This window comes from Solanum dulcamara, chromosome 10 (genome assembly GCF_947179165.1).
Source record: "Solanum dulcamara chromosome 10, daSolDulc1.2, whole genome shotgun sequence".
Taxonomy (NCBI): Eukaryota; Viridiplantae; Streptophyta; class Magnoliopsida; order Solanales; family Solanaceae; genus Solanum; species Solanum dulcamara.
This window is the reverse complement of record NC_077246.1, coordinates 59733148-59747705: the sequence shown is the minus strand read 5'-3', so window position 1 is coordinate 59747705 and position 14558 is coordinate 59733148. Positions and strand designations below refer to the sequence as shown.

General features: G+C 34.4%; 1 protein-coding gene across 3 annotated transcripts; it reads left to right on the top strand.

Annotated features, from left to right (window-relative positions):
* Positions 1 to 453: 453 nt before the first annotated feature.
* On the top strand, positions 454 to 12510 carry LOC129904999 (protein PHOSPHATE STARVATION RESPONSE 1-like). 3 transcript variants are annotated; one of them, XM_055980409.1, is made up of 9 exons: positions 471 to 562; positions 2306 to 2410; positions 4803 to 5581; positions 6401 to 6578; positions 6679 to 6755; positions 6841 to 6880; positions 7391 to 7448; positions 7967 to 8036; positions 11923 to 12510. In XM_055980409.1, the coding sequence occupies exons 3-9, from the start codon at positions 4940 to 4942 to the stop codon at positions 12403 to 12405; spliced, it is 1548 nt and encodes a 515-aa protein (XP_055836384.1). In that variant the 5' UTR covers positions 471 to 562; positions 2306 to 2410; positions 4803 to 4939; the 3' UTR covers positions 12406 to 12510. The 3 variants fall into 3 exon arrangements, with proteins under 3 accessions (XP_055836383.1, XP_055836384.1, XP_055836385.1); XM_055980410.1 differs by lacking the exon at positions 471 to 562 and adding an exon at positions 595 to 2096; XM_055980408.1 differs by lacking the exon at positions 2306 to 2410 and having other exon boundaries at positions 454 to 562.
* Positions 12511 to 14558: the final 2048 nt, after the last annotated feature.

Below are 14558 nucleotides of genomic sequence, written 5' to 3'. Positions count from 1 at the left end.
ATAATTAGATTATCAATCTACTGAAACTTTTCATTTTAACCTTTATATTTTTATTTTTTTCATAAAGAATTTTAAATTAAAGATGCATCATGTAAGTTTTTTTTAGTAATTCTTTTGAATAGGTAATATCAGAATCATAACCTATATTTATTACATTATTTATTGAAATATTTATCAAATAGTGACATTAATTTAAATAAATATTGTCTCTAAGTACACTAATATATTTATAAACCAGGAAACAACAACGTCAGTTGTAAGCCGTTGATGTATGAAAGTGGGGCAATCAATCAAACAAGTAGTAGTAGTAACAACCAATTTGCCACACGCTAATTGCAAATTATTTGACGCCCCAACATTGTGGTAAAGAGGCACAAAGACAAAAGTAGCCGATAATCATTGTCCAAATCACTTACTCAAATACTTTTTATTGGATAATACTGACTCAAAAAAAAACAAAAATATAGGCAAATAAAGCAATAGCCAACCACCCATATTAGAAATCCATTTATTTCTCTCTCTTTGGATTCGTCAGCTAACGGAGAGTTTGCTACTCAGATTGGTGCATATTTCTTTTCTCTTCTTCTTTGCTATGTTATCTCTTTGGATTGATGCCAAGTCTTTCTTCTTACTTGAACTTGTGCTTGTTTTGAGTTGATTTGAACTTGGCTGATTTGATTTAATTGCTCTCTTCATTCTTGGCAAGGACCTACTGCATTGCATTATTGTTAGAAGAGAAAGTGATCCTTTTTTCTTTCTTCTTTTTGTGGTGCTGATGTTGCAATTAAAAGTGAAATCAAATTGGCTATATTTGAGTTGTGTTCATTGCTATGCCTTAAAACAGAGAACTTGATAATGTGGTAAAATCTTTTGATTCCAGAGATGTCAAAACTATAATTTAAAGCTTGGCTGGAACACATTTGGAGATCTTAAATTCAACTCTTCCTTCCCATTCTTTCTCCTTTCTTTAGGTTTTTGATGTTTTCATGAATTATTTAGAGCTGAGCTACCACGCGCTCATCTTTCAAATTTTTAAGAAATTGATGCATATTGTTAACAACATGGGAAAAGTGGTTTTTGGCTCTTTGGGTACATCTGATAAAATTCGAATGAAACATGGGAGAAATAGGTTTTTTTTTTTTGTTATTTGTTAGCTTGTCTTTTGTGTATAACTACATGATTACTGAGACATACCAAATAAGACTTCACGTTTCATTGCTTTTGAATATTGAGCTCTATATGTATTGTAGGAAGTAAAGTTTGAACTTAACGGGAAAATTAACCTCCCAAACAGAATAAAATTGAATGAAAGATTAGCAGAGCTTTGGGAAATCGCAAAATAGGAAAGATTTTTTCTCTTTGTCAAACATAAAAGAAGGGAAAGAGTTTGTTCCTGAACAGACCTGATGTGTTGAGCTATTCTTCAAGATAATGGATGCATTAGAGCAAGAAAGTTACCCATAAACTATCGCATCCTTTCATTTTAATCATTCTAATTCCTAAGGATGTGAAAGTTATTTATCACTAAAATGAAGCTTAAGTTCCAGCAAAATGAAAATAATCCTAATATTGTTAAGTGCTAATGATTGATGGAAAAGTCATGAAGAAACTATTGCCAGCATTTTCATTCAAATCTGTATTACTCTAGAGAGTTACTTATGAGGAACATCATGTAAAAAGGCAGAGAGAATGTTCACCTATGGGAAAAATAATGAGCCAACACTTTCCAGATCTATGTAGATGATACATCAGAAAAAGTGTTGGCTCCATCAGATTCTCCATAGTAAAAATAATTCATTGGAATACTATGAACTCCAGAATGGAACTTTGAAGCATGCTTTAAGGGGTTTCCACCTTTGATGAAGCTCTAATTCTAGGAGGTGCTTGGTTATTGTTTTAACATATATCTTGAGTTCCGAGTGACTTGGTAGTTTGCGGTGAAATTGCAGAAAATCTGCTGAATCTTGTCCCGCTGAATGCTTCTTAACGTTAGCTACCTTGCTTGTCTTAGAATTCAAGAGCACCTCTTGATAGAATGTTATGTGTCTGTGTTTGATCAAGATCTCAATAGCTGCTTGGATGTACAGATGGATTATGTAAGTTTTATCTTTTTTCAAGAATTTGAAGGTAGCAGATTAGGATAGCATAGCACCAAATAATCTTCTTGAGCATGACAATATTCTCAGTAAATGCAGCAATAGTCTCTATAATCTAAGTGGAAACAACGATATTATTACATACTTGGGTTCTTAATCAGGATTGTATGGCATGTGTCTTGGGATGTATTTTCATGAGATCTTTGCAGGATAAGAATCCAAACAGCTGGAAGCATTCTTTTCGAGGCTAAATAGTCACATATCATGAGGGGAGGATGATAAATTGATGTGGTTCATCAATTAAATGCTTGATGGTAGGACATTTTTATCCTTTTCTCTAACAGTTGTTCAGCTTCGATCTGATCTTTGTCATCGTGGAACCACGTAGACAAACAAAAGATCCAAAATTTCTCCTAAACCATCAAATTGGTTTAGAAATAAATACTCTCTGCAATAATTTTAAACACACCTTGAACAATTGAAAAGGTCCAAACATACCCTTATGTGGCTTCCATCATATGAATCAAATTAGACTGAAATTTTCCATGGTAGAAAGCCGTTAGTGGGTGAGATACATTTGAGATGAGACATAACAATGGGGGGTTTCATAAACCGAAAGGTAAACGAGGGGCAAATGTAAGACAAATCGCAAATCTTAGGGGTTATTTGGACCTTTTTCCTTTGTTCATTGAAGGTGAATCAAGACTCACATGGAGATCATTATGCAAGTTTAGAGCACCAAGGAAGGTTGTCATTTTTATGTGGAATGCTATTTAGACAGCCGACAACTTATGCATAAGAAGATATATAACCTTTAGATGTTGTTGCTTCTGCAAGCAACATGGGATGGATACTGGCCACCTTTTGCTACATAGCTTCACTTTGGATCTTTGTGCATTGGTATGCTTGGTTCCATCCCAGAACAGCGGAAAGATGATGAATAGTTGGCAGAAACAAAGGCAGCGAGGTAGCAGGAAGAGTGTATGGAAAATGGCAGCCTCTGGTGCTATTTGGCATATGAAGATAATGAACTAGGAGAGTATTTGAGGGGGTTGAGAGTTCGTTGGCAAACTAAATATTCTCTTTTTTAATCTTGCATTTATGACGTATACATGAATCACCAACTTGCAATGATGATTAGCTAGATTTTTGGGAGCCTTAAAGCATATTTGTACATGCCAACCCAACTTGGTACAACATTTATAAATACAGTTAATATATCAAAAAGATATTCTTAGATAATATTTGTGGCTTAATCTTTGGGTGATTTTGAAGATCAGAGGCCTTTGAACCGTCATATGTTACACTTACATATATAAGCACGGTAGATTGAACGTCATATGTTACAGTATCATGTCATTCTGTGCTCAAAACTACTGCTCACACGTAAGATTGATGTCAGACAAGTTTGCATTTTTGTATCTTAGAATTGGTATCAGAAGAATTTGTGTTATTGCCGATTTTAAAGATTATATGGTGCTGAATTCGTGCTGGAATAGTAAGTAATGTGGGAGGTTTGTAATTTATATTCAGTAAGAACAATGGAGAAAACATGAATATCAGATGGACTAAAATTTAGAGCCTATGGGAAATTTTTAAAAATATATTCAGTAAGTGAATCAATGAAGAAAGCACGAGTGTCAGAGGGACAAAAATTTAGTGCCAAATGGCCTGATGTGAACAGTAATCGAGAACAATAGAATTAGGTAGTAACCATGTTCTGGTATATCTTGCATTTTAGTAGTCTATATAAATTTGATTTTGTTGGATGCATATGATGCCAGCTTGAGGATTGTGTGCAAATCTATCATTATCTATGAGAAATTAACTTTCTTTGAATTGCATGCTCATTTCTCTATAAAAATGTTCTTGTAGATCCTTTTTTTCCCCAAAGGATTTTAGGGTTGCAGTGTTGCCTACTGATCCTTCTTCCTCAAATTTCTGTTCTTTTTGTTTTAAATTTTTGTTGCCCCTCCCTAGGAGCTCCTACCCTTCTTTTTCTCCCTTGGTGACTCGAATCTACAACCTTAGGGTTGGAGGTCCTCAAATTTCTGACTGTTTCCCCACAGTGCTTCAAGCCTATTTATAATCCACATCAATGTGATGCCTCTGGAGACTTTGACTTTTGTATCTTGATTTGATGTGTATCTTCATGAGTATTTGTCATCAAGAATTCATGTTGTCGTTATATTATCATTACTAAGGCATTTTTTCTAATGCGAAACATCTACAGTCCTTATACTTTCCACGACAACATAAGAATTCTTGTTTTCACAAAAGCCTTAATGCAAAATTTTGTAGGTTTGTTTAAAACACCTGAATGCTTTTTACTTGTGTCTTTCATTGATGATGAGATTTAACTTCTCTAATTGGTAAATTTTGTTATTCATCTAAATTTATTGATACTAGTTTCTTTTTGCAATCAAATTGACTAAATTCTTAAAGTGAACTGCTGCATGAAAGATTAGAAACTACATGAATTATGCTCCTCAACATAATGATTACAGACAAAATAATTGAAATATCAGATACATCACAGTTGATTGTTTTGATAGATTTATCAGACATATCATTAGTATTCCAACTGTATCAAATGTTTATGGATGGCAGAGTAAATTTAAAGTTGTTGGTTCTCATTTTTTATGTAGCTCATATGCAGCCCACTCCATTCTTTTTTTATGTGAGCTTTGTTATGTCATACCACAGATGCACAGGGTTTAGAAGGTTGAGACCATCATTTTCAAAAAAAGTAGAATAATTATGATTATGGGCAGCTGAAAGGAATTTTCGGAACTGTGGTATAAATATAAAGTCGGTTTAGGTAGTTCAATTTATGGACAAAAATGAACATGCGGCCTGCATTATATATACCAAGATCTAGTGAAGCACAGCATAGTAGCATGGGTGTATCTGGAGCTATGCCTATGTCCTTACCAAGTTTGCCGAAATTGGAAGAGAAATTTCCTAAATTGCCAGAGTCTCTTCATGTTATCTCGGAGAAGGAGCTAAGTACAAACCTCATTTCTCCACGGGCAATTTCATCTATGTCAAAGAGTGGGATGGTAGGGCATCTACTGTCATCTACTTCTGGACACCACAAAGATTTCCACTTTTCAGCTACCTCTTCTCAAGAAACTCGGATGCATTATTATCCATTTATCTCAAGTGGGGCTTCTATAGCAGCCAGCCAAGCTTCACACTCAAGTGTACATTCTACCTCATTGGATAACTATCCCTCCGGGAACAGACAGAATTTCTGGGGTAAAGATTCATTTCATGAGTTTCTTGCTTCTCCTACAAATGTTCCTGTTCAAAATGGCCAAGTGGAAAGCCTTGCCGGCATCATGGCATCTGATGACCATGCTAAGAGATCTGATTGGCAGGAATGGGCTGATCAGCTAATTAACGACGATGACACTCTCGATCTCGGTTCAAGCTGGAGTGATATCCTAGTAGATGTCAATTTTCCTGATCCAGAACCTAAGGTTTGTTCCTTATGCTTTGCCCTATTTTATGAAGCTAGGAATAGAAAGAGAAAGGAAGGGAAGAAGAGTAAACAGACGAGAAACTGGAAGAAGAAAGTATTATTTCCAAGGCACAAATGATATTATATATTTCTTAGTAGTATTATGCTTGATTGCTTAACAAAAATTGTCAGTTAAAAGATTTCAATGCACATCAAAACATTTTTTGGGTCAAGTAAATAAGTGTTTCCTAAGTTAAAATTGCATTCAGATGGTGTTGTACTAGCATTATTTACAGTGAAGCAAATTCAATACGGACATCTTGTAAATCTAACAGCTTATTTAACTCTAAATTGTCATCCAGTTTACACCAAACTTCAAGAAGTAGAATACATCCATATTTAGTTCTAAGTGAGGCTTCCATCTTACATATTTCGTTTCCTACTTTCTTAATTGTATGTGCTCTTGCTCCATTTGATTTCCTTGTTTTCTTTATATGTTGAATTCCGTACAAGCTGTTTTGACACCACTTTTAACAAGGCACTTATGTGAAATTTTGTTCATGGATGATACCATCCAACATCATTTTGCTGTTCAATTTAAACTTATTTGTATATTAAAATTCTGAGGTATTGTTACACAGAATATGCTTTTGACTCGAGCAAGAAAAGCGTGTGTTTCACATTCTTTGAGCTTGTCTAGTGTGTTCTTTCCAAGGGCATTATCAACATGACCTCATATCTGAGCAGAAAAATGTGTTCTTTAGGAATCATTTCTGATTTTATGTTATTAGTTTACTGTTTGTTCTTAGTTTACATAAGTTTCTAATGTTTATATCAGCTACTGGGAGTTTCTGAGATCCCTTCCAACCAGCTGCAATCTCCTCCTCCTACTTCATCTGAGCAAAGCTGCCCCATTGGTAGCCCATCATCTGCCACACCTAAGCCTCGAATGCGGTGGACACCAGAGCTTCATGAAGTCTTCATAGAAGCTGTAAATAAGCTTGGTGGAAGCGAAAGTGTGTAGCCTCTTCATTTTGATTTTCTTTTTTCAACAGTTAGGAGGATTTAAGGATTTGAATGACATAACTATATCTTACTCACAATTTTACTCTACAGAAGCTACTCCAAAGGGTGTTTTGAAGCTCATGAATGTGGAAAGCTTAACCATCTATCATGTTAAAAGCCACTTGCAGGTATAATTAAACGTCTTATTGACTATTTTCCAGCTGCAGTATCAGGTGACAGTCTACTCACTTAATCCATTTGTTTCAATTTCAGAAATATAGGACTGCCAGATACAAACCAGAGCCCTCTGAAGGTAGAAGTTACCGCTTTGATTACTTGATAAGATTTTCCATAAATCAGGCATTCGTTGCACCATATTTTACTGATTGTCTCAAATGCCCAAAAACATCTTTCATTGGGCATTGAGGGTGAATTATCACACTTCAGCTATCTGTTGGTGAAAAACAAGCATTAAACAATACACTACTATGGTAGCAGCAGAAAATATTTGAAGGGCCTTTGCCATAAGTGGGGTTATAAAGGCCCAAAGGGTACTTTTCTTATCTACATAGGAAGGAAATAAAGAGCTCAAAACCCAACACTATCGTCTCATGTCATTCTAAACAATATTTCATTGTAATGATATCTATTGTGCTAGTATTTCCTGCCTACCTTTCTTTATTCATGAGTCAATGAAATGTGTGAATGTTTATTAATGTTGGAGTGACTATATACGTTTCATTTGCTGATGCTGAGTAGATCTTTTTCATAGTTTCTATCAAAAATTGAAATTGAGGAATGCACTGTCCTATGCTTATTACAGGAACTTCAGAGAAGAAGCCAACTATCATCACAGAGATGCCATCTCTGGACTTGAAAACGTAAGTCATTACTCTGCATCTATTGAAACATGTTACTAATTCATCAGTGATCTTAAATAACTGCTTGTTTTGCTGCAAGAAGATTAATGTAATACAGAAAAATTTCTTCTGTCATTCGTAATGACTAACTGAATATCTTCGTTAAGACATGTCATTTAAGCTGCACATACATGTATACCTCTGTCCATTTTTTGTTGTTTTAATATGACTATTGACTAGTCAGGAAGCTTAGGAGTAAATTATAATGTTCACAAAATGTAAGAAGAAATTAGTCCAAAATACAGATGAAGGTCAATTTTTACAACTTCAGTAGTTTATATGGGAATTTTGTGCATGCCCCTGTGGTTGGACACACATATAAGGACTAATTTGTGTTGCACAGGGAGACTTCGTGAGAGTAGGTGATTTCAAATCTGATTCAGCTTGCTAATTTCACTTCCTTGGAGAGAACACTTCCTTTTTACAGTTAAAAATTGTAACTACTAATTGTTAAATTTTACTTCGGAATCTGATTACAGGACTATGGGGATAACAGAAGCACTGAAAATGCAGATGGAAGTGCAGAAACAGCTTCATGAACAACTTGAGGTATATGATTAAAGACACCGGCAATATTCGTGCATCTATCTTGCTTTATCTTGCACCTGATTTCTTTTTCAATTGAAAATACAAGTGTCTGAACATGAGGAGAGGGGCAAGTATTAGCATATTTGGCGGATGCTTCTTACTGGATCATCTCATATTATGACAAGAACAAACATGGGAAGATTATATAATATGGCAATAATATAATATAATATATATATATATATATATATATATATATATATATATACTAGTTTTGGACACGTGCGTTGCACGTGTTTCTCAATCTAATTGATATAAATATTATAAAGCGGCTTAAATAGATTATAGATTAGAATAAGTGTTTCATGAATTACACAAAATTTAAAGGAAAACAAACAATTCATGGTAATACTATTTGATCGATAGTTATTATCATTGGAACCGTAATTATACTTGAAACTCTATCAAATGAAATTGAAATAATATCCCTTCATTTTGTGGGAAGAAATAAAGTTTCTTTAGTGTTGTTGAATATTATAAAAGTTTTTTTTTGCAACTATACACAATAAACATGATTTGTATAACCTTCTCTTATAGAGTTTCTACTAATATATCAACTATTCAACCTACCAATTTTCTTATTGTTGATGCTTCAAGAACACATGCTATAACTATAAATATAAGCAACTCGACAAATGTAAGGCCTGATCAAATGTTAAAGTAAAAACTCAAACTAATGGCTAATGCTCCGATCATGTTATTGAATTGAGAAAGTTTTCTAAACTAAATGACTAATAACAATATAGGATGGAGCTTACCAAAGAAAAAATGCATAAATGGTAATATACAATTTCATAAATATTCGCAGGTTCAGGAATATTGAAAGTAACTTAACTATAGACTTATATACATGGTACGTAAGACTATAAGATTGTTTTCAAAATCATTAAGTGAACAAGAATGCAATAATTTCATTAGATAACATAGGAAAATTAGTATCAACTGCTTATACCAGTTGGCTTAGATCCATTTCACGCTTAATTTCGAAATTAGAATGATTCCAAGTTCTTTGGCAACTTCCAGTTCCGCCTAAAACATAAAAAAAAAAATACTAAGAATTAGTGTATGTCAAAATCAACTCATAGCTAAATACAATTAGTTGATATATGTATTTGTGAGTTTAATATTTGAAATTTTATTAGCCAAAATAATGCACAGAACATGATTTGATAATAATAAAGTAATAAGAAAAATGCAATTGCATCAGTTGTTAATAAGAACATAAATCAATATTATCACTAAACCATTCTGCTTATTGTGCCAACGGACATTTTGCTCCGTCTCAAATTATTTTCATCATGAACCTTTCTGCTTTCTTTTACCAATTGGAATATATATTGATAGTGTGATAAAAGAAATGAATGTTACTTCTGTCCTTTTGACTCCTGAAATAAATTATGCAACTCCTCAATTTATTGGAATAGTAAATTAGTCAAACGTATTTAATCTATATTGGATTACTCAAAGCAACTCCTCAAATCCTCTTATTTTTTATTTGTCTAACCATAAGAAGAGACTGTTGGTTAACCTACTGAACTATGAAGAGATAATTTAGTTATTTATTTACTAAAGGATAAAATAGTCATTCAATAGATAAACTTAATTTAATTTACAGAGTTCTAATGAAAAAGTAGAGCATCTCAATTAATTTCAGATTCTACTTATACAAGTGAAGCTATTATCAGAATTAATTATTTTTTGGAATAATTTCATTAACAATTAAATGGTGTAACTTAAGATTTCCTTCAACTGCTTAATTTTTGTCTACCCATAAAAAAGGTTGAGCTTTTAAATGCACCATCACTATTCATTATTGTAGAAGCCATCATTATTCATTAAATGTACCACTATAACAATAAGCTGACCATCCGAATGGTTTTTTTTTCTTTACCTTTTTTAAAAAAATTATTATTAGGATGTGTAAATTCCATCATTGTGCCAAAGTATTATCTGTTTGAAGGGAAAAAAAAGTCATTCAATATTTAAAGTGTAATATGATGATATATGATATGATGATGATATAAATAATATGATATGATTACTATTTAATAGCTAATTTAATAAATAGATATTTTATAATATTATAATTTAGTGTAGGGGTAAAATGGTAATCCAACTTTTCAGTTTGGATTTTTCCACTTTTAGTAATATATATATATATATATATATATATGATTATAAGCTTGGATATAATTTAACAATCGGGTGTTTGGTTGACCGCATTAAAATATGAGATGTATGTACTCCGATAAAACACTCAATTTGGAGTGAGGTGGATAAAACGGAGGCTCGTATTCGGTGTTCTATATGACGAGAATATGTCACCAAAGATTAAGAAGTAAGTTTTGTAAAGTGGTTGTCAGACCAACAATATTGTTTTGGGCAGAATGTTGGCTGGTCAAGAACTCGCATGTCCAGAAGATGAAAGTAGCGGGAATGAGAATGTTGAGACGGATGTGCGAGCATATTAGGAGGGATAAAATTAGGAATAAAGATATACGGAACAAGGTGGGAGTTGGCATCCGTGGTGGACAAGACGAGGGAGGCGAGATTGAAATGGTTTGAGCATGTAAAAAGGAGATACATAGATGCTCTAGTGAGGAAGTATAAGAGGTTAGCTATAGTGGGTATGAGGAGAGGTATAGGTAGGCCAAAAAAGTATTGGACAGAGACGATTAGATAGGACATGACATATGTGCAACTTACTGAGGATATGACCCTTGATAGGAAATATGGAGGAGGAAGATTTGAGTAGAAGGTTAATAGGTAGTTGGCATTTTCTAGTTTACTTATTAGTATTATTATCATTACTCTCCTACTATCTTTTTCTTTGATTTTACTCGTACTTTCTTGTTCTTCAATTTTAGTATTACTTGTTTTTTTGCTTCGTCTTTTGTATTCTTTATTGTTGCTACCGTTCTCTTCCTCATTGTTTTCGGCATGGCTTCGCTAAAACTGTATTTTCTTTACATATGTGATTTTTCTTATGCTTTACCTGAGCCGACGGTCTTTTATCGAAAATAACATCTCTATCTTCACAAAGGTAGGAGTAAGACTGCATACACACCATCCTCTTCAGACTCTAGTTGTGGGATTACACTGGGTATGTTGTTGTTGTTGCTTTGTTTGACTTAGGGTAAGATTGTCTTTTTCTTCTTAAACATTGTCGTGGAATTAAATCCCTCGCCTTCAAAGGAATATTTTGACATTTGGTTTCCCTACACATTGGATTAACGACTCATGTATTAACATTACCACTTTCTCCTAATATTGAATAATAAAGGTAGAATATATTATATATTGTGAATAATGTATTTATGTACTGAACATTTCAGTATTGATTAAAATCTCTAATATGGTGTCTTTATCTGGGTAGTGAACAATCTTCAGGTTTCCCTCTTCCAAAAATTTGGATCTGCCATTGTCTTAAATAAACTTTTTCAGCAACCATGCAGAATATCCTAGTTTTCTCAACATTTTGGTCACACTAGGGTAAATTTGACATTTGAGTTATTATGTTACACTAGATAGAATCCTCCTTAGCTAATATCCTGCTTTAGAAGTGGAAAGTGATATTTGTATGCTGGATAGTAATAGTTATATGATAAATCTCCCCGAGGGAAAAGTACTATTAAGTGGTGTTTGATACGTCTGTCAATATGTTAAGTAATAGGGTTCTTATTTAGTTTTTTAGTGTTTAAAGATTACATTCCCCCTCTGCTGTTTCTTGAGGACTGCTCAGAAACACTGTTACTGGTGTATTTTTACTATTTATGGTTGTACTGTGATAGACATTTCACATTTGGTGGAACAATGCATCATTCTAATAAAATACCTCGTTTCTCAGATCCAAAGAAAGTTACAGTTGCGGATAGAAGAACAAGGGAAATACCTTCAAATGATGTTTGAGAAAGCGAAAAACATGGGAAAAGAGCTAAATGTATCATCATCAAAATCGGAGGAGCCTCCATCACCATCCACTGAAATAAAGCATTCCCCTCCTGATGACAAATCAGATGCACTGGAGCAGGATCATGTCAACATGGGAAAAGAACTAAATGTATCATCATCAAAATCGGAGGAGCCTCCATCACCATCCACTGAAATAAAGCATGCCCCTCCTGATGACAAATCAGATGCACTGGAGCAGGATCATGTCAGCATTGGACTTTGTTCAAATGATGCTTCAAGCTCTGCAGATGATCTTACTGAGAATAAGGAACGAAAATCACCTGAAAGGAAAGCTTGTGAGAATCATGACTCTGATGGTAGAGACTTAAGTTCCCCTCCAGCAAAACGTGCAAAATCGGAGGAAACATCACCTTCATGAACTGACAGACTTTTTGTAACTTCGTAGCATGAATAGCTTGTAATGTAAATTGTGGTGCCTATGTTTGCTGACAGACTTGTAAAAATCGATTTCTGGTTTAAGGTGTGTTTTGCATGAAGGAAAAAATGTTTTTCACGGAAAATCTTTGCCTAGAGAATATTTTGATGGAAAATAAATGATTTTCTTACTTATTTTTTGGTGTTCGGTTAGTTAGAAGAAAATATTGTCACTATGACACCGAACCCGACCCCCACACTTTAACATGACCCTAGACCCCTGTCCCAACCTCCACCTGACCCCCAACATAGACTCAAGACATGACCTTGATCTCCACTCGGGACTTGACCCTCAACCATGACCTTAACTAGGGACCTGACGATCCACCTCAAGCAAGACCTGGACTTGACATCAATTCGAGACCTACTTCCCCTGATCCCGAACTGAGATAAGAGACCTTACCCCAACCTAAAATTCAACCTTAACCTTGAAATGGAGTTGGGGTAAGGAGACGATTCTAGGTCAGGGTCTGGAGTCAGATTCTGCAAGAAAGTCAAAGAAAATACAAAAGAGGAGGAAAAAGTTGGCAACAACTTTTGAAAGAAAAGGCACCGTCCAAGAAAAAGAAGAAAAAGTTGTTGCCTACGCGTAGAAATTTAATGCGTAGTTTTTTTTAGCGTTTTCATCCTCCTATAAATAGAGGGCCTCGTGCCCTCATTTGATTCATTTAGAAAAAGAGTGAGTAAGAATACAAAGAGAGTTATACACCAAGATAAATATTATAGTCTTGAGTGTCCTCTTTCGTAGTTTCTTTTATAAGAGAGAAGTGTTTATTGTTGTTTTCTTCTTATATTTGATAGCAGTGTACTCTCATATTATCATAGTAAAATCATTCTACCCCGTGGTTTTTCCCCTCTATCTGTTTGAGGGGTTTCCACGTAAAATTCTCGTGTCTAATTTATTTTCATTATTTATTATCGTATCAAACTTTAGTTGTGGTGCTTCCTCCTCCCAACAGTGGTATCAGATCCCTCGGTTATTCTGTCTGTTTTATGCGAAGGTACTATCTGTAAATAGTAAATTTTTTGTGAATAGTAAAATTAGGTAAAAAGTACTATTCACGTGAATGGTAAATTTTGGTAACAGTTCATTTTGTCATGATTGTTCGCATAATATTCAGAAATGATCTAGAAGGGTGTGAAACAAATAACAATGTCCAATACAACAAAGTTTGACGTTGAAAAATTTAATAGGACTAATTTCTCATTGTGAAAAATAAAAATAAAAGCGATATTGAGAAAAGACAATTGCTTAGCTGCAATTGAAGGCAGGCCCACAGACTTCACTGATCATAGCAAGTGGAACGACATAGACAACAATGTAGTTGCTGATCTATACTTGGCACTAGCTGATCAAGTGTTATCTAGTGTGGCTGAAAAATGGACTGCGAAGAAAATATGAGATACTCTTACGGGATTGTATGAGGCCAAGTCTTTGCATAATAAAATCTTTTTAAAAGTAAGATTGTATACTCTTCGAATGGCAGAGTCCATGTCAGTTACTTAACACATCAATACTTTGAATACTCTGTTTTCGCAACTTACAATAATGGGTTGCAAAATAGAGGGGACTGAACATGCGGAGCTTCTACTTCAAAGTCTGCCTGACTCGTATGATCAACTCATCATCAAATTGACGAACAATACAGATAGACTAGTTTTCGATAAAATTGCATCCGCCGTCTTAGAAGAAGAAAATCGACGTAAAAATAAGGAAGATAGACAAACAAGTTCGCAGCAAGCTGAAACTTTGATGATGGTGAGAGAAAGACCAACGGAACGTGACCCCAGTGGGAGTCACAATCATGGTAGATCTCAATCAAGAAGTAAGAAGAATATCAAGTGTTACAACTGTGGCAAGAAAGGGCACTTCAAGAAAGATTGTCGGTTCAAGAAGAAGAGTGAACACCCTGAGCCATCAAATGCTCAAGGGAATATTGCAAGTACCTTGGATGATGGAGATATTTTATGTACTGAAGCAATATCAAATAATGAAGGCAGAAAACGTTTCACTGATGTCTGGATCATGGACACAAGAGCAACATGGCACATGACTTCCCGAAAAGAATGGTTCCATCAATATAATCCTATCTCAGG